Genomic DNA, 19,360 nt, shown 5'->3' with positions numbered 1-19,360 from the left:
CATAATCTTAAGATGCTAACATACTTACATTCAACGCGCTCAGTTCTTGTATCTCATTTCAATTGTGAATGACTTTTGGAAAAACTTGCCATACAAGAAGAAATATGATTAATTTTAAATTTATATCTAGATATATCTAGGAACAAACTTTTCTGATTAGGTATCACTACATTACTCCTTACACCTTACACATTACTGTTTTAAAAAAATCAGTAAAGTTTATTAAAGAGGATATAACCTGATTTACGAAGAGTTAAATATTTAACCTAGAGACAAAGTCTGTGCAATCCACAACCCATGAGAGTGAATAAATCTGTTCTGCTACTTATCACTTTAGGAGCTGTCATACAGTATTAAAAACCTCTATTTGAAAATACTTTTATAACAACAGTAAACCCACTCAGCAGTTAAAGGCAACTAGGCAAAACCACAGAAAGCATACTGTGATCTAAGTGAGTGCAATACATCATAAAATAATATTTAACCTAGAGATGAAGTCTCTGCAACCCACAACCTACAAAAGTGTATAAATCTATTCTGCTACTTATCACTTTAAGAGCTGTCATACAATATTAAAAACATCTATTTGAAAATACTTCTCCTACAACAACAGAATCACTCAGCAGTTGAAGGCAACTGGCCAAAACCACAGAAAGCATACTGTGATCTAAGTGAGTGCAATACATCATAAAATAAGTATAAGCAAGTATATACAATTTTAATTCTGAAAATATTTTATTATTTTCATCAATAATGAAAATAATTGCATACTATTATTATACACATAATTTGTATTGAAGAGTCTGAAGAAAGCATAATTTTACTTACACTTATGATAGTTATTATGACACTGAAAAGAGGAAAATGAGATTTTGCTATTGATTTACATAAATTGCACACGATTCTTCCAAATTAATGTGGAAGTGGTTCACAAAGTTCAGAATCATGACAACCCAGTGTAGGAAGGAAGATACTTTAGCTTCAAGCTTTTGTTACCATGACAGGGACTAATTCTGAAACCTAGATCTCTACCAAGGCTTCAGTATGATTTAGAAAGTTCAGATTTATTGTCCTGTGTTGGGTGCACTGTGTTACAGATTATTACTGACTCTATGGATGACTTCCTGATAGATGCAGGATGTGTTTTATATGCCATAACCTATTCATTTGTATGAAACACGCAAAAAGATTTCATTGGGACATATTAACCTTTGAGAAAAAAAAAAAAAAAAGAAAAAAGAAGGGATATAACCTATCCAAAACCAGAAAACTGCAAATGTCCTTGTAACGAACAACATTTTCAGAAAACTGCAACTGACTTCTTCACTGATTTCTGGAAAAGCACAGGGAGAGTCTGAGTACACTTCTAAAATTCATTTTTTCTTAACATTCTACCTAAAAACATCTCTAACATTTGCACAATTTTATAATGCGTGTACTTTTCATTCATGGTTGAAAATGAATAGCCTTGATACTTATTAAAATCATGACAATTTCTTCAACTCCCTAGTAGAAGTGTATAAATCTTTTTTTGTATTGTCATCAGTTCAGATCTTTAGTTCTCAAGTTTAAGAAAAAAATGGGGAATAAGGCTGCACTGTTCCTGAACTATGAGAAAACAAATTCATAAATCTGTGCAATTTAGCTAAGCCCCATTTTCATACATCATTGTTTGTATCTATTACTTGATTCCCACATAACATGCCTTTTATCTCATTCACATCAGTTGAACACCACAGAGGAATGGGGCATATATGTCTTCCTGTGGTTTCATCTAGCTGGCATGCTGGAAACCTGTCCTGCACTAGGTAAGAAGAAACTTCAAGACTCCGTGCACATGCAGACTCCCCGTTTTTTCACCAGTGAGGCAGACAAAACAGGCAGCTGCACGAGAAACTTATTTCTTCCAGAAATCTTACAACCACTTACAGGCAGCTTCACTATATTTCTGTCTTCCCATTATCAGCTTCCCCAGCCATAAAAACAAGTACAAAGTGCTAAATTTTGCCAGGGAACCTGACCAGATGTGGCAATCGGACTCGACAGAGCACACACCAACCTGCCAACCAACCTAAGAAGTAAATATGGCTTTTTTTTTCCCCAATCTCTGCAGCCTCTAATGCTGGAGATAACTTTTATCATAACATTTCTCAAGTTGATTGACATTTCTATTTACAACTGAACACAAAAGAAAAAGAAAAACAGAAGTTCATAGATCTGAAGGGAATCTCTCCGCTGTCATTAAAACTCAATATAATGCACTCTAATGGATACATAAATTCTTTATAAAAATGCACTTGATAACACATTTTTATGAGTCCCTGCAGGGTTTTCAGATTCTGTAATCAATACTAGCAAGCCTACACAAGACAGCAACAGACAAACAGCTGAGTGAACTTCCTTATTTAAAATCACTTGAACAGAAGACTGCATTTCTTGAAAGGGTTACATAAACAGGATTACTTTAGACCTTTTCATAGGAGCAAATTTTGCTTATATTCTTACTCGTTAACACAGGAAACCACAATCTCTCAGTCAACAAAGTTCCCCTTTTCACAGGCATAAGTATATACACTGTATTCAAATGCTAGCTTACAGGAAGATTTGAGAATACAATATTTCTTCAATATTTGAGAAACAGACCGTTTCAGTCTGAACCCTAATAAAACCCTGGGATGCAATAAATATCATTACTTCATTACATCAACCATGCTGCAATCAGTGTTTTTTTAGACTAACTCCTCATACGGCAAGAATAACAGCACTTTTAGAAATATGGTAAAAACAATCCATATTCCACTAACTTTTACATATAAAAAGCACATTTTAAATAAAGTAAGCTTCTTATTTTTCATTTTTACTGCTTTATACAGAAGCAACATTGTGAAGAAGAAAGGAGATGATCTAAGATAAACAAAGCATCGAGCAATAAAACTTGCACTTGACTGCCCTAAGTGAATGTTAAAGTTGCTTATTTTGAACCCGAGTATTGTCGTTCTTCTTCCTTGAGCACATTTTAAAATCTTAACAGTAAATTAAACATTCAACAGGTTTTTAAACTGGATAAAAATATGTATCTTGGTATTAAAACAAACCCAGTAGAGATGATGTTAACGTGCATAGACTACAAAACAATTTTGAACAGATTACAAGACAATTTTAAGGCACTGCAACTGTATTTGCACGTTAACATCCTGAAACCTGCTTTGACCCCTACTACTTTAAATTCACAGATTTAAAACAGGATTAAGAGATTCAGATTTTAAGGCATTTATCTCTGCTTAACATCTAAGTTTATGCGTGCAGTATTCAGGATACGTTTGTTTTTCCCGCGAAAGAAAATCACCGCAACTTTAACATCAACAACAGACAGCCACCGACGCGCACACCGCTCTGGAGGCGACTCGGGTAGTGTCTTACATCCAGGTCACAGGTGTCCCCTGCCTCGCTGCGAGAGAGTAACCGGATCAGAAAAACAACAAGCCACTGAAAAGCACTCCCTTACCTTCTAAACCTGCTTCAATCAGCCCAAACTGTTCCAACACTTTAACAAAAAGCACAATCACGATCAAAACTGCTATCATTTCCAGCCCTTCCAAGTTCATGATGAGTTAGGTCATGGTCTGACCACCGCCACCGAGGAAAGCGCTCTTCCGCCTGGCTTTCTTTGCAAAGCCATTAAACTAGGCGCAGAAGGCTCCTGCGAGGGAAGGGGGCGAGCGGGAGGGGAGCGGCGGGGAATACGTCCATCCCGTCTACCCGAGCGGAGGCCAGCAGAGGCAGGCGGATCGACTCCGGCCTGCCGGCACTACCCGGGGCTCCGCCGCAGCCAGGCAGCCATGCGGGCAGCGAGGGGCCGGCCGCCCGCCGCCCCCCGCCCCGGGGTGACCCGGGAACCGGCCCCGGCAAAAGGGCCGCGCCGGCGGCGGCGGCGGCGGCGGCACGCCTGGGCGCGAGCCGCTCCCGCTCCCCGGGAGGCAGCGTCGGTGCGGGGAGCCCGTTGCCGGGGAAACGCGGGGACCGGCACGCGCCCCGCGGGCACCGAGGGACAGCACGGGCCCGGGCGCCACAGCGCGGGGCGTGGGGTGGGGGGGGACACACGGGACGGGACGGGACCTGGGGGGACATGGGCTCGTCAGCGGCCGGAGGAGGATCCGGGGTGAAACCGGTGCCCGGAGGGAGGAAGGTGTGCTCACAGGGGAGCCGGGGCGGGGGTCGCCCCTCGCCGGGCCTCGCCCTGGCTCTCCGCAGCTGGGCCGGCCGTAAGGGGTTTGCCAGGGTGTGACTTGCCAACTTCTCGGTTAGTTTCTCCCGGCAAAAAAGCGGCCTCGGTACTGCGGGATACAGACCGTTGCGTGTGACGCGTACTGCGCGGCACTTTATACATCGCGGCGCACTCAGAATCCTTGTTTCGGAATTCGAACAAAAACCCAACCGGGCTGTCTCATGTTCTTATTCAGTATGTGGGCTTATTGGGAAAAGAAAAATCGAAAAGAACAGATTGAGAAGGAGAAGGAAAAGCAAGCTCGTTAGTTTTGAGGGCTTCTCACTCCTGTAATATTTGCTAAACAAAGTGTTTTCCGTGGAAAACGCTCATGGTGAAGGACGTGAATACTAACCACAGGACCGAACTGGTGTCTTACACCAGTAACGCTGGCCTATCTACAACAGTTTGCAACGCTGGCGTTGTCACATGCAGCGCACAACGCTGTGCATGGCTAAGGATTTACTCTTTAAATCCCTTAATAATTTAGCATCTAAGAAGGAATTTACATTAGAAAAACAGTGCCTCTGTTGCAGCAAAAATGAGCAGGGGAACAATTGCAACAGATTTAATCCTGTTTGGCAGAGTACTGTCCTCCACATAGTTGGAATCAATTACTACCAAGGGCTGGGTTTTCTTTCTTTCCTTGGATAAGATTAAAAAAAAATCATTGCATCATGTGAGAACTGGCAGCAACTTCTAAATCCCCCAGGTATACTTGCATTATGATGGGTGTTATCGTTATTGAAAACAGTGGAATGAAGTGGGAGTAAAGGGGCTAACAGATACAATATAGGTACCCTTTTTTCTACAGTGGATAAATAAATCCATACAGCGTAATGTTCACATGTCACTATTCTGTGCTTTTTTGCTCGGGGTTGGACTCCCTGAAGCTGCTTAGACTTTTTCTGTCAGAAAACCTAAGGTTTAACACTCCATCCTAAATACTGTATTCATTTCATTTCTGCAGGCCGCTTTTCCTTGGGTATCTTTGCCTTTGTTTGCTGCAGACTTTCTTCTTACATTCTTCTTCTTTCTCTCATTTATTCTTTGTTCCAAACAACGCTAAGTATCTTTCTCCTCTAAGCCATCTTATCAATGGCTTTAAGGACAGTAGGTCCAGCTCTCCTTCGATGTGGGACTAAAATGGGCTAATTTATTCAGCCGCAGCAACATAACCTCTGCAATCTGTATGCCTTTACGCAAAAGGTTGATACAAGTTGTGTTTGGGTACATGCAACATTGCCACCTGAACTAGCATATTCATTTTCATTAATACCTTTCATTAATATTTGTCTGCTGAAAATGTTAACATGAAAAAGCTTTTTTAAAAGACCCAATATTTACTACTTTTGTGACAGTCGCACCTAGTCAGATCCAAGAGCAGAAACCGGGAAAGCAGAGCTTGTGGTGGCGGTGCTGCGAAGAAGGCGGCTGTCATTGCCCCCCCAAACCTGGACCCCATGGCTGGCAGTGACTAGACAAATAAGCACGTGGGCATCCACTGTCTGCGATCTGCCTCCTCAAGTACGGGCAAAGTAAACAGTTTTTCCCAGAGGTGTAGGTCTACCGCACCTATGGCTAATCCTGACCCTTTTTCCAAGGCACAGCAGGGAAGTACAGAAGAAAGGAAGGAATTAGTATTACTCCAGGCTTACAGATGGATGCCAAAGCACAGTAAGAATAATCGTCTCCGGGGAAGGCAAGGACTTGGCAAGAAAGCTGTGACTAAACTCAGGTTTCTCAAGTGCTGTGAACCAGCCATGAGAGTCTCTTTTTTTTTTTTTCTCCTTTTGATATACATACAGGTAATCTAATATGCAATTAAATATACCTTCCCTCATTAGGTCATTGCTCTTTAGCAAAACTTTATAAAACCTTACAAAAGATATTTCTTCTGTAGGAACGCAAAATAGCACAAACCTCTCTCTGATCCTCACATTCCTACCTGCTTAAAAATGGAGTTGACTCTATTGACAGGTAGGGTTACAAACTGCATAACATAACTATTTCTCTCCCCAAGTACCTTGCCAAAACCAGTGAAGTGGCCTGTGGGTTTCTTCTTTGCCTTCCATTAAGAAAAAAGAAAGTTATCTTCATTTACCTATACAGTTTTATCAAAAAATGACAGGAAGAATGTAGCTAACATACTCGCAAATACTGAAACACTATTTTCTCTCTTGTCTAACTACCCAAGCCTTAATATATTGTGGAATTAAACTTGGAAAAGGTCTACAAGTAGGAAGGCAAGAAATAGGAATGGGAGGAAAGATATTAATGCATAAATTACCATGCCATATAGGTGTTTTATACACAACAGCACGTAGCTGTGTTTTTCTTATGTGTAACTGCAGATAAAAGGTTTCAGCCTAAAAAGTGTTATAGATGCTGTCTCCTTTTCATCAAAGCATTTTGCAGGTTCTTAGTTTTTATCGCGAGAGTAAATATATTAAACTGAAGTCACTGGTTATATTTTGAGCTAGGGACATATATAAATGGTCACTTCCCATCCTGTGATGGAGCTCTAAACCACAATACACTGACTCTATTTACATTCCTATGACTAAGATCCTTGATATCATTAATCTTACTGCTTTTGCTTAATGCTATATATCATGAAATGTTAATGTTAAAAAAAGACCAAATCAATTTAGACTGAAAATTGATGAGTGGGTCTACAGATGGAGTCCCAGCAATGGTTATATTTCTTCCTTACGCTTCCTTTTCTTATGCGTTCATATTCATCTGGATGCCATTAAGCCACTCTCAGGTTCTCATCATGGCATCCATGAGGATGATTACTATCCTCTGATATTCCTTCCCACCTAGTGAAATAGTTTATGGGAGCCTGGCCTGCATAAGTCAAAATCAGTTGGATTTGTTTAAAAAGTTCGGATTAGTGATCTGAGCTAACATTGATGACTTTGCATAAAGCAAACTGGGATGCACACATGTACTGCTGCGCTAACGGATTTTGGGGAAGGCAATCATTGGCAGGGGGGTGGTTAGTGGGAGAGCTAACTGGCAGAGCTGGGTGCAAACAGGATGTCTATGTACAGCAAGAGAAAGCTGAAATGGAATAGCACCAGTGGGAATCCCATGTCATAAAATCTGAGAACAGAACCTCTACTAGAAGCTACAATTTCTTGATTTTTGACTGAGAACAACCTAAATAATATTTTTAAGCATGCATATGATGAGGGTAAAAATCATGCTGTAAAGCTAGAGCAATCTAATTGTTGCTTTACAAGTGATCGTCCTGCAACTTATTACAAAGATAAATAATATTTCTCCTATCCTTAATAAGAACAGCTTTGAATAAATATTCCAACATCCAATAAAATCATTACAATATTTATTCAGTGTAGCTCTTTAAAAGAAATTTATATTTTTTAATCTTAAAAGGGTGTAAACCACTCTTTCTTTCTAAAGGAGAAAATGGGCCAGAAAATCTTGATGTATCCTAAGTGCAAATACTTTATTATCTCAGCAGCTAACTGTTATTACACTTTAGTCTCCCTTTTTCTCTCTCTTAAATTTACTACTAGCATAAGAAATTAAGAGAATAAAATAAAACATTAATATATTTTTTTTAATATAAAACCTAGTAAATCTTCTAGCTCATCGAATCACTGAGCAAAACCAGCAAAAAGATAGAAACTTTTCTCTTTTAGTTTTAATGTAACCCTCTTTCTTAGTAAATATTTAATGATCCAAAGAAAAGATACAAAATGCTATGATGCATTCAGCCATTATAAATGTTAAATCTTATAATAGCCCACACCTTGCAACTTTCCTCTAGGCATTGAGCCAACGTGGCTTGACTTTGGTAGGATCTTTCCCACATTAAGCACTGGTGAAAAAACAAAGAATACAGCAATCTGACCTCACAGTGCCTTATTTCTACCTTTTCACAACTTTTATTTCAGTTTGCATCCTGAACTGGGTCCAATGTTTTTCACTTGTCACAACTGAAGGAGTTGCCACAGTTCAGACATGATGATGCTTAAGTCATGTCAGAAGAAGACTACTTCCCAGTCCCACCCAAAAGGCCATACTACTGATATGCATGATGACTCCCTAAACAGGCATTTCAGCCCCATGTCAGCAGGCAGCAATAATTTTATGGGCTGCCATGGAGGTTGTATCTCACCCAAATTGACTCTGGTCGTGGAAGGGGGGGCAAGATGTAGTCATGAAGCAGAAGTTCTAGCCCTTCACACCTGGCATATATTTAGATGGCAATGCATAAATCCTGTGCTTTTACAGAACTGATTAAAATAGAAAATGTACTACAATATTCATAAGCAGGCTTTTCAAAGACTCTGACGTAAAACATCCTCACCAGCCAACTGAAACATAGTCCCAGTTGAAAAGTATACCTGAAGATCTGGATAATATCGTAACATTGCTCTTCAGAAGTTTTGTGTTGCTATAAATGTCAGAAACAGCACAAAATCTGTCAATATGTCAGTTATTTTAAACAGTCTTCTGAATAGTATGTGGATATTCTGGAGCTCTTAAAATGGAATTATACATACAGTGAAAATATGACTCCCTGAATCTGGTAGTGTATATTTCTGGAAAGTGATGCAGTTATCATATTAACTGTGACCATGAACTATATGTCACTAGAAGACAGAAATTTTCTCATCACATGGCAAAATACCATTCAGATAACTCCATCTTTACTGGAGGTCCTTAAATATCATTAAAAAGAAAAATTCTTCAAAAAAGTTCAATGTCTGAAAAATGTCAGAGAACTATATTTTAAAACTCTCTGTGGAAACTGAAGCTGAAAAATACTTGGCTGTTGTAATTCCACAGACTAAGCTCAACTGTTCCCATGATTTGTTTGTGCCACCTATTTATTAGCAAGGATTTCTCTCCTGAGAAACTTAATGACTTTTCAGGTGTTTGCACTTGACGGAACATATTGATCATTTTCGAAACTACAGAGAAAATCTGGTCACATAGTATTTCAAGAGAGTTATTAACTGTCATTTGTAAAACTCCTATGCATCTTCAGCAATAAAGAGCTAATGTAGCAAGCTTCACTTCAAATTTTGAGATAGTCAGAATGTGTCAAGGGATGGTGTTTTATGATACTTGCTTTAATTTGCTCTGACTGACACAAGGCCTCAAATAGTTCATGTCAATGCCTCACACAGCTGTGGGATGCCACAGGTGGTACCAGGTGTCCAGCAGCTTATCTCACAATGCCTCATCAGGCCTATTAGTACAATGTGACCCACACCTCCATGCAGTCAGTATTGGTCAAGAGACTGTGTTAGTCTGCCAAAGTGTAAGTACGTGAGCTAATGTTTGGGACACAAGTAGTTTCACTGAAACTTTCCTAGCCATGTCAGTCCTGTAGCCCTTTAACCTGGATATCACCTCTTATTTATTTCTCCCATTATGCTCTCAAATCCAGGGTGTATCCAGTGCATTCAGTGCAACAGCTCTAAGATTCAATGTTTTTTCCCCTGTCAGACAACTAAAATTTTATTTTAGACTTCCATGGTTTTGCTCCTCAACTGTCACGACCTTCTCTTTTCTGTCCTTGTCAAGTGCAATCTTGCCCCTCTTTTTATCCACTCAGGATACCGCTGCAAAGATCATCATTCTAGCTTACCACTCCAACTGTCTCAGCCCTCCTTTTACATTTATAATGAATCTACTTCATCATATGCAAAATATTTGCCATCACCTTCAAGGCCAGTCCTAACATACTACTGCTACACTTAGTCACTGCTGACTTTTAGAGAATATTGAGCTGTTAACCCACTCAAGAATAATGCTAGCTTTACTTATTCATAAATTAGACTTTATTCATAAGAAATGTTACTGGCTCCAATACAGCCCCTTAATATTCTGAAATATTACTACATCTGTTCTCTCTGTGCTACAAAGTTTCTGTGATACACAGCATGTGGATGCTGACATTTTTGAACACATAGCTATGGACAGAGTGAGAATTTTATGACACAACGTAGTAAAATTTTCATCCAGATAGCAAAGGGAGAAGATATATCATTAATAATTAGAAATAACATTAATAATTAGAAATACAGTCTGGGTTTTGCTACATTTTTTGCTGCATATTATTGGAAAAATGTCAAGCTTCCTGCGGACTTTAGCTGTGCACATTGTATTAAGTAACTTTATCATAAATATGATTAGGAAACTTATCTACAGCCTCAAAATAAGAGAGTGACAGAAGAGTTCCTCCAGTTCAGCTGATGCAGCATGTGGATGTTCGCCAGACTTTCCCTCCTAATCCCTTGTTGGTTCATTAGTAGCTCACTGCAGACAACAAGAGACTGTTATGCCAATCAACAGTAAAAAGTCACGGGAAAGCCTAGCTCATATGCCTATGGAAAGCAGCTTGAAAGACTGGAGCAAGACAGCATCTTTCATAGCTCTGCTTAAATCAACCACAAAATAAAACAGAACCAAAAAGCTAGGGAAATCTGAAGCCAGTGTCTACTGAACCTTACAGTCTGACTTAAGCACAAGCGTGCTGTTAGGGTGTGTTTCTAGTCCAAAGGGTGAGCTTCTACTTTGCCCAGAAGTTTTTATTAAGACAAATGACAGAACAAAAGAGTGACAAGTTCAATGTTTTTTTTCAGACTGGTTATACAAAGCTAACCAACATATATGAAAGAAATAAAGCAAGCTGACAGATATACTCAGTTTCCAACTCTGCCCAATTAACCTTCTTGGAGCACTATGAAGGAGCCCAACAAGTTTCTTCGTAACAATTTGACAATGTCTCTTAATTTCTTTCCTGCAGACCTCTACCATGTATGAACCCGAAACAAAGAAATCCATGTGCCTAAGCAGAGCTCTCTGTAGGTTCAAACATCAGAGTCTTAGTTTTGCTAGGAGTTTTGTTCTGGTAGGGTGATGCTAAGCTATCTTATTACAGAAACTGTAATGCGCTGAAGGGTGCATTAGGGTGCCTGAAGAATCAAGGGGGATGGTACCATTTTGCTCATGGTGAAAAAACACCTTACAAATTACTTATACCATATGTTCAATAGTAATATTTATCTCATTGATAGTCAATGATTGTTAACGGTTGTTTTAAACCAGCTGACAGGGACAGATGGCCCTTTTATGTGAACAACTGTACAGAAACAAACACTTGTGTTAGCAGTCTCGGCAGACAGTCCTAACTAGTTCAGTTGCATGTGTGGCCTTTACAGCATAGGTTTGAAGAACATGAGTGTAGTAACAGTCCAGAGAGACATAAAGCACTGACATTTGCTATTTAAATAAACAGAAGATTTCTGTGCGTTGAGCACCAAGACTTGGAGACTTTCAACATTGCTAAACTCAGCAGAGCTACTCTTACATTAACGCATGGGAAATTCTTCTTGTTATCTAAATTCTCTCTCCCTCTCCTGTCTTTATGCAATAAATGCCTGTATTACCACTTCTTTCCTCTATCATTACACGCTTTGGTGTCTGGTGAATATTTTTCTGTATAAAGTGATCATTTGCATACCAAAAATATGACTTCTTTTTAAACAGATTAGTAATTCTATTGGTTCTTTAGTCCCCACCACTCTATGCTTTTTGAAAGCTGCTTTTATTTAAATTCAGTTTTGCTGCACTGGTAAGATCAGGTCTTGATTTATACCTTCTCCACTTGGGTCTGTAAGGTGAAAATGTTTCTGTGTGAGCTGGTAACCTTCCAAAATTGTGTGGAAATTTCAGGAGCAAAGACAAACACAAAGAACAAACAAGACACTGAAATTCGTTTACATATTAATCTTTAAATGTGTCAAAAGTGTTGCTCTTTCATTTTAATATCTTATAAGAATTTCTTCGAGAGGCCAGATAATATTTGCTTTGCTTTTATATTCACTGACAATATATGATGAAGAGAGCTCTGAATGTTCCAGGGAGTTCAGAAATGTAAACCAATATGAAATATGACATTTAATGTACCTCACCTGTTGAAACAAACAAAAAACAAGTGGATGCCTGAAAAGCCTCACTACAGTTAGGTATTTGTTTATTTTGTGTTTCCTGTTGCTTTCTCTGAATACCTCGTCAGTTTTTTGATTGATGGTCAATCCCCACATTCTCTTCCACCACAAAAATGATACTAGGATCTGTGCAAATCCTTTACTTTATTGTGGATAAACTAGTCCAGGAGGCAACCATCGCTCTGTTTTGTGCAATTTACATGAGAAAGTAGAGTTAAGGGGTAGATGACTGTCAGAGTGTGTCTGTTCCTCAGGAATAAAAAAGAACAAAGAATGAAAACACTACACTAGACTTACAGTAATTAAAAGGCAGACAGCAGTAAAAGAGAGCAGGCACCCATAGATATGGTATGGTCACTTCAGGGCTCTGAATGGCCCAGGTCTGCCAGGATTGAAGGACAGACTGTCACGAGACAAAGAAAGATCAAGCTTTTTCCATGAGACTTGTTGCTACCACTATTAGCACCTCTAGCATCACAGATATAATCGAGTAAGAGAGCCCATATTTTCTCCTCATCTGTTGAAAACATAAAAGGGCCTACTCAAGTAGCAAGGTTGAGCACTGTAAGGACAGGCATCAGAGGATGCACACGGTGCGTGATGGCCCAGTATAACTCTTTCACCCAGCTGTCTGTCAGTTTACATGACAGAGAAAGGATTAATTTCCACAGGCTGTCAGGTCATTAAAATATTCTGCAGAGTAAAACAAACAAAAAAAATTGAATGCTTCCCTTCACATGGAAGGACTTAAAAATATATTTGAAGCAAGTAGATTGTGTCTGTGCTCTGTCTGGAAAAGCACTAATGCTGGAATTGTGCTAGACAGGTTAAAAAGAAAGTCATTTAAAGAGCTCCAGACCAATATTTTGAGATTGCCTGCGAAAACAGTAAAGTCTAAAACTGAAGAGAGCTAAAGAAAGACCAGTATGGAAGAAGGAAAAGAGATTCTGAAACACTTTCTTTTCCCCAAGCTGGGAACCAGATAGGGTTCACATGTCATCCTAAGACTGCTACCTAGAAATTAATTTTAGAATGTAATTTAGATTCAGCCATGAATATGGCCTTATCAGAGGACAGCAGAACTGTGAAATTAAAAATATACATACCTATATAGACAACATGGGAGTGGCTGGAGTTAACAGTGATTCACACCTTACATTCTTTAGCATTATCAATATGCTTCAAACGCAAAATTCCTCCTTTGTACCTTCAGCCATTCTTTGGGTTCTCTTCCCTCTGAGGAGTATCCCTCTGACACATTTGCAGTGTTTTGCATCCAAAGACAAAACCTGAGCTCCGTATGCAAAGCAAACAGCAGGGTCTGGCAGAAGGAGCCCACGGGAGCAGAGGTCATTGCCAGTAGAGAGCTCTTCCACAGAATTGTAATGCAGCAGTACTGATGGCTGGAGCAGAGTCCACCATGTCTTTTCAGTCTTGCTGTATATGAGGAAGGCAGCCCACAGGAAGATGACAAGATGAGTTTGCTTCTGTTTCCCAATATTCACCTTCTCCACAACATCGACTCCACTGCTTCTGCAGTGAAAGGATCCTGCAGAGCTGAGCTGTGGTACACATCCATCCAAACCCTACGTAGGATCACCACAGTATCCCATTGCATGTCTTCCACCTCCCAGCAATAGAAATAGGCTCAGGATTTTTTCCATGGTTATACCTCTAGAAACCCTACAAACCTAAAGCCGTGACTTTCTGATGCCTGTTTTGCAATCAGCCTGCCATGGCCTGTGGGTTGTGGAGTTTTGTGTGGCTTTAGTTTTGAAGCAGTATTTTCATCTCATGCTTGCAGCACTTCTCAGTATATTTTTTCTTCATCTTCTCTGGCTGTTTTGTATCTTCGCACTATTTCCTGCTGACACTGCCAATCACTAACAGCATGTGTCGTTCTGTGGCGTCCTCTTTTGGATGAAGTTCTCATTGTTCTCCTTTGTCCCCAGCGCTAATCACTTGAAATATGAACATCAAATGACAAGGAGAAAGTTTGCCTCTGCTTTTTCCAGGTCCCATTCTGAACTGTTATTGCAGTAGAGACTACCTTGCAGTTGAGCCACAGATTACTGTATTTTGACAATTTAGTTGTGTGTCAAGTGACAGTGATCTCCGACCAGTTCTTTATTGATATGACACATTAACCATCTCTTCCTATCCAGTATCTCACTGTCAAAGGGAAACATCAATGTGATCTCTTCTATGCTGCCAAGCAATGGGTGGATCAGAAATACTGGTACAGTAAGACAAAGCATCCTCCTTGAATTCATCAAAATACAGAAACATACGTTCACTCCTCAGTGAATAACATATTAGTATGAACTGCGTGTGATGTTCTACCCATTCAGTATTAGGATTCTATTCTGTCTATGCTCAACTATGGCTGTGGGTACCATCTTCAATACATTATGAATGATGCCCCAACAAACATCTTTGCTGTGGCTTTTCACCATGATCTTTTTGATAGTTCTGTCATTTCTATATTGGGAGTTTCTCCCTATTTTCCAAAAAACACACCTGCAGATACAGTATGCTGATTTTGACTACAGGAAGAATGGAACTTCCATCACATGTTTTTTCAGAGATCCATTTATGTTGTATCCTTGCTAGGTGGTCTTACAACCTGTTAGTTAAGTAACACTCCAGTAAGCCCAGGATAAAATGTGACAAAAGAAAGCCCAGGATATAGCTTTTTGGCTTATTAGTAGATTTAACCAAAGTGCTAGCCTCTGTAAAAATAATGGCGTACCTTGTTCTGATAAATATAGGGAAAATACCAAAGAACTATTTGATGCAATATTCAGGAAGTACCCAGAATGCCTTTTAAAACTATGCTATAGTCCCTGTAACTGGTAAGCTGTGAATCACAGGAACAAAAGTCTATGGAATCCTGGAGTATGACGATACGCTCCTAAGCTAAATATTTATGTGCTAGCTCTGACAATATTAAGTTTGTGATGTCAGAATAATGCTGATCCTTCTTCTCAATGAGATGTTAATTACTGTGCTTAGCAGTTGCTTAGTAATAATGGCTTTGAAAAGTCATCAATATTAGGCATTTCACAGCTTCTCATTAAAAAAAAATAAAATCAAGTGGACAGTAAAAGAACCAAACATTTGGCATACTACAGCCTGATAATTAACGAGGTATGAGAGCTTTCGAGGTATTCCTATAATCAAAGTTCTGCGCACAGGGAAGGTTAGCAGACAGGTTTTTTTCCTTTCACATGGGGACAATTTTCAATGATCCAGAATAAATTCAGAGACATTTTGAAAAACTGCACAATTTGCAGGGAGTCATTCCTCATTCTGATGACTTACATTGGCAAAACTTGTTCTGTGCATGAAGCTTTGACATCTGTCCTATTCCCAAATTACTACTTCATATTGTTGCAAAAGTAGTAGAAGTGTCAAGTTAAAAATTTAATATAATAATTATCTGAAACCAGAGCAATATTTTCGTGATAACCATCAGAGATGCACCTAGCTCTGCTGAGAGTTAAATACATACAGACCTTACGCTTCAAGTTTCAAAAACAGGTTCACTGAAGTTGAATGAACCCTTAGAAAACATGGCCTATGCAAGACAACAATAACAAACCAAAAATGTTCCTTTGGGAAAGTAGACTTAAAATACAGCTTGCAAAAAATAGTGCTGAGAGAAGCATCAACTAAAAATATTTTCAAAGAAGTCTGCAGACTCAGAATTACAAAGTTGTAGAATTTTAAGGGCTCTCAGGAATTCACCTGGTCCAGACTCTTGCACTGTACTTTCCTGACAGACATTAAAAAAACCACATAAAAAGAATTAGAGCATAACCCCTCTAAGAACTCTAGTACTTTATCACTCTCTGGAAAAATTGATCCCTGACCCCAACTCTGTATTTCCCCCAGTCTCTTTTGCTGCTATTTGAACCCATTTATTCTTGTCTTATTTATACATCTCTGTAAATCTGTCTCTCACAGACGCAGATCTGGTCTAAAAAATTTAAACTGAAGCTACTAGAATTCTTTGAAGCGGTCAATTAGTTTTCATATGTCCTTTCATATACATCCTACTTATGATGCTCTGGTGCATTTTTTTAAAATCAGAAAACTGAATATCTAAAATGTTCTGGCTATTTTTAAAACACTTTTTCAAAAAAGGGAAAAAAGAAGTTTTGGGAAATGCATTTTTCCTAACATACAAATGTAGAAATTTCAGAATCATCCAGAATAGATTCTAAATTATTCCACAGCTGTGGAAAGCATAACTCATATTAAAACTGACTACTGACTACTTTGCTTTTACATTGTACTCTTTCCTCTATCTTTCCTTGTTTTGGTTAAAAGCTTCCCTAGGCATTGACTGCATTGTATACATTCAGAAAATCATCCCAGGTGTATCATAATCTAAATGATAAATGTTAATAAAATGAAGCAAAGCATCTAAGCTTTCTATTTAAGTGCAACATGACTGAACTGAAAAGTCTGGTGGGGATACACTTTCTATTTTGTTTGGAAACCACTGAATACCACTGTTTCCATAAGCTCATTTGGCCTCTCAAATTCAGATCAACTGCAGCCAGCAAAATTATCTGAGGTATACAGTGTTTAATGGAGGTCAGCATGTATCCCTGACTCATATGAATATGTACTATGATCATGTTCACTGAAAAAAAAAAATCACATGGAGACTTGCAGTCTGTTTCCATTGCACTGGAAAAGAAAGTCCTGCCAGAAATCCTGCAAATACAGAGAATGTGTGTGCACAGTGATTTTGCATTTTGAGCACTGCATTATTTGAAAGACAAATGAAGTTAGGGGTAGTCATAGAGTTCCTGACTTGCTAAAGCGATTACATATATTGTTTACATTATTTATTCAAGAAAAGCCAGTGTCTGTTCTATGAAATAAATTTAGCATTGATATGGTAGTTTTGGCTGAAGAGACCACTTAATCTGAAATATATGTTTAAGTCAGGACCAATTTCAGGGAATTTTGATCAGAAATACATATTTCTGACCTCATGAACTCTTTTGGAGGAATTCAGTATCCCAGCAGCGAAACTGCTTTTTACTGAGGGAGCTGCTGCCAAATATTCAATGTATAAATTATTGTATTCTTGAATGTGTTGATCTCTTGGCAGAGGTGAGCCCTAAATAACTATCTCATTGCATGTTAACAGTTTATGTGGCTGGATTTCAATTCCGTGTAATTTACTGAATACTAGAGAGCTTTATTACAAGGTTCAGGATAAATTAAATGAAAATGAAGTACAAATGAAGTATGGGTCATCCATGAGCAGAATTCAAAGAGATGCTGGAAAGCAGAACAGCATCTGTTACAGCATCCAAAAAGACAGATGGATTTCCAGTGCATTTGTTATCAGAAAATAAAATGGTTTGGCTGAGGTTGGACTGTGTCTTGCTAGACAAGAAGAAAGACGCCCAAAGAAATTGAGCTAAGAATCATCTGGACACACTTTTGCCTCTCCTTTAGCATAGACCCAATCCCATTTTGAGTACAGAGAAAGAACAGCATGAGATTTGACAGAGATCAGGGGAATAATATGTGAGATAATGTCTCTCTTTGTTCTCCCAATTGAAGGAGCTCAGCTAAAAACAAACAAAAAACCAACCAAACAAACCCTTTATGCAATGTGTAACACAACCTGTGAGCAACAAGATCTACATAAGCCAGTGGTTCCAAAGGTACTGGACTTAATTTGCTATTGGTTTGCAATACAAGGTCCTTTCCAAAAGTAGAAAATGGGTGCAAAATTTTACCAGTTTAAAATGATACATCATCTATTTATCACTGGAGTACTAAATGGCATGCTGGCATGCTCTTATTTGGTATTTAATACAAGCATGCCAGCATGAGAAAGAAGATGACCAGGGTCAGCTGAAAACTGTAGAGCAAGACTTCTCTCTTGTTGAAGTTGATGGTTACAGTTTTAACCTCATGATTTATGTTTGACTTTACTAACTGAAAATGAAAAGGAAAAAACAGACTGAAGTATTCTATACTTTTTCTCTCCAGCTGTATTCTGGCCTTGCAGCATGTTGGCTGTGCTTTTGGGGAGCATATGGTCACAAGGAACTTTTTCCTGTGGAGCAGTCTTTTATTGCTGGAGCCTGAAGGCAGGGCACTGATCAGTCTTGTTACAACTACTACATATTCCTATACAACTAGTTATTAACTTACGCAGGGGACAGCTATGACTTCAAGTTTTCTCTCCCAGACAGGGCAAGAAGCAGTTATGTCACTACACACACCAAAGAGAAGAGAGCTATATGCAAGCTGGCACCACAAGGAACCTGGCAGGACCATGTCCTGCAGGGAGGGGATGTGCTCCTCCCATGGGCAGCAGTGCTGACTACCCCAGCTGTGGCTCATGGGTGTACACGGGAGTCCCTCACGCAGAACTACCAGAGCTGCATTGCCTTGCGACCAATATAATCATTCGCACTTGCATCAAATGCAAGTAAAATGCTGCTTGTCAGAATTCTCTGCTCATATGGACAGGTAGTCTCATCTTTAATTTGGAGACCTGGGCCCAGCTTGTGCAATGAGGGGAGGAACAGGACCATTCCTTGCTGCTAGCATCTGCATGGGGCAGCCCCAAGCCTAATGGAAAGCCTGCTTGCCCTAACTCATTTTTCTGCAGAGACAGAGAAGCAAGGGACATAAGCCTTTAGTCACTCTGAAAACAGTCACCTTGTATTTTGGATAACGGTAGTCAAATAAAAAGTTTATCTTATTAAAGTATGATTCAGTTCTTTAAAAAAAAAAACCAACCCAACCCACCCGTCCTAAACCCCCTCCAAAAAAATCCGAAAAAAACAACTTTGATTGAAACCCAGTGCCATATTTAGGCTGGGCTTTTTAAATGCAGCAGATAATACCAAATAAAGGATATTCACAAACAGAATTCAGCTCTGTATTTCTGCTTGAACACAGGCTGATGGAGTGCCTTAGAGTGTCATTACATTTTTTAAAATAGAAGGTACATGAATAGGCATGCACCTCAGTTTTTAAAAGAAATGAGTCACAGCTCTTCAATTATGTTTCTTTTCTTTGCTCCTTTATTTTAAATTTAAGAAAAGAC

General features: G+C 39.1%; 1 protein-coding gene across 8 annotated transcripts in view; it reads right to left on the bottom strand.

Annotated features, from left to right (window-relative positions):
• KCNIP4 (potassium voltage-gated channel interacting protein 4) overlaps positions 1-19,360 on the bottom strand; it is a 474,029-nt gene that overhangs the window by 234,144 nt on the left and 220,525 nt on the right. The window contains exon 1 of one of the 8 annotated variants that reach the window (XM_052780347.1): positions 3,506-3,882. The exons of 6 other annotated variants lie outside the window; for them this stretch is intronic. In XM_052780347.1, coding sequence (XP_052636307.1) covers positions 3,506-3,605 — 100 coding nt within the window. In that variant the 5' untranslated portion in view covers positions 3,606-3,882. Of the gene's footprint in view, positions 1-3,505; positions 3,883-19,360 lie in introns of those variants that run through there. One more of the 8 variants, XM_052780350.1, reaches the window with a different exon arrangement.

Source organism: Harpia harpyja, chromosome 2 (assembly GCF_026419915.1).
Source record: "Harpia harpyja isolate bHarHar1 chromosome 2, bHarHar1 primary haplotype, whole genome shotgun sequence".
In the NCBI taxonomy this organism is placed as follows: domain Eukaryota; kingdom Metazoa; phylum Chordata; class Aves; order Accipitriformes; family Accipitridae; genus Harpia; species Harpia harpyja.
This window is presented reverse-complemented; position numbering and strand designations above follow the sequence as displayed.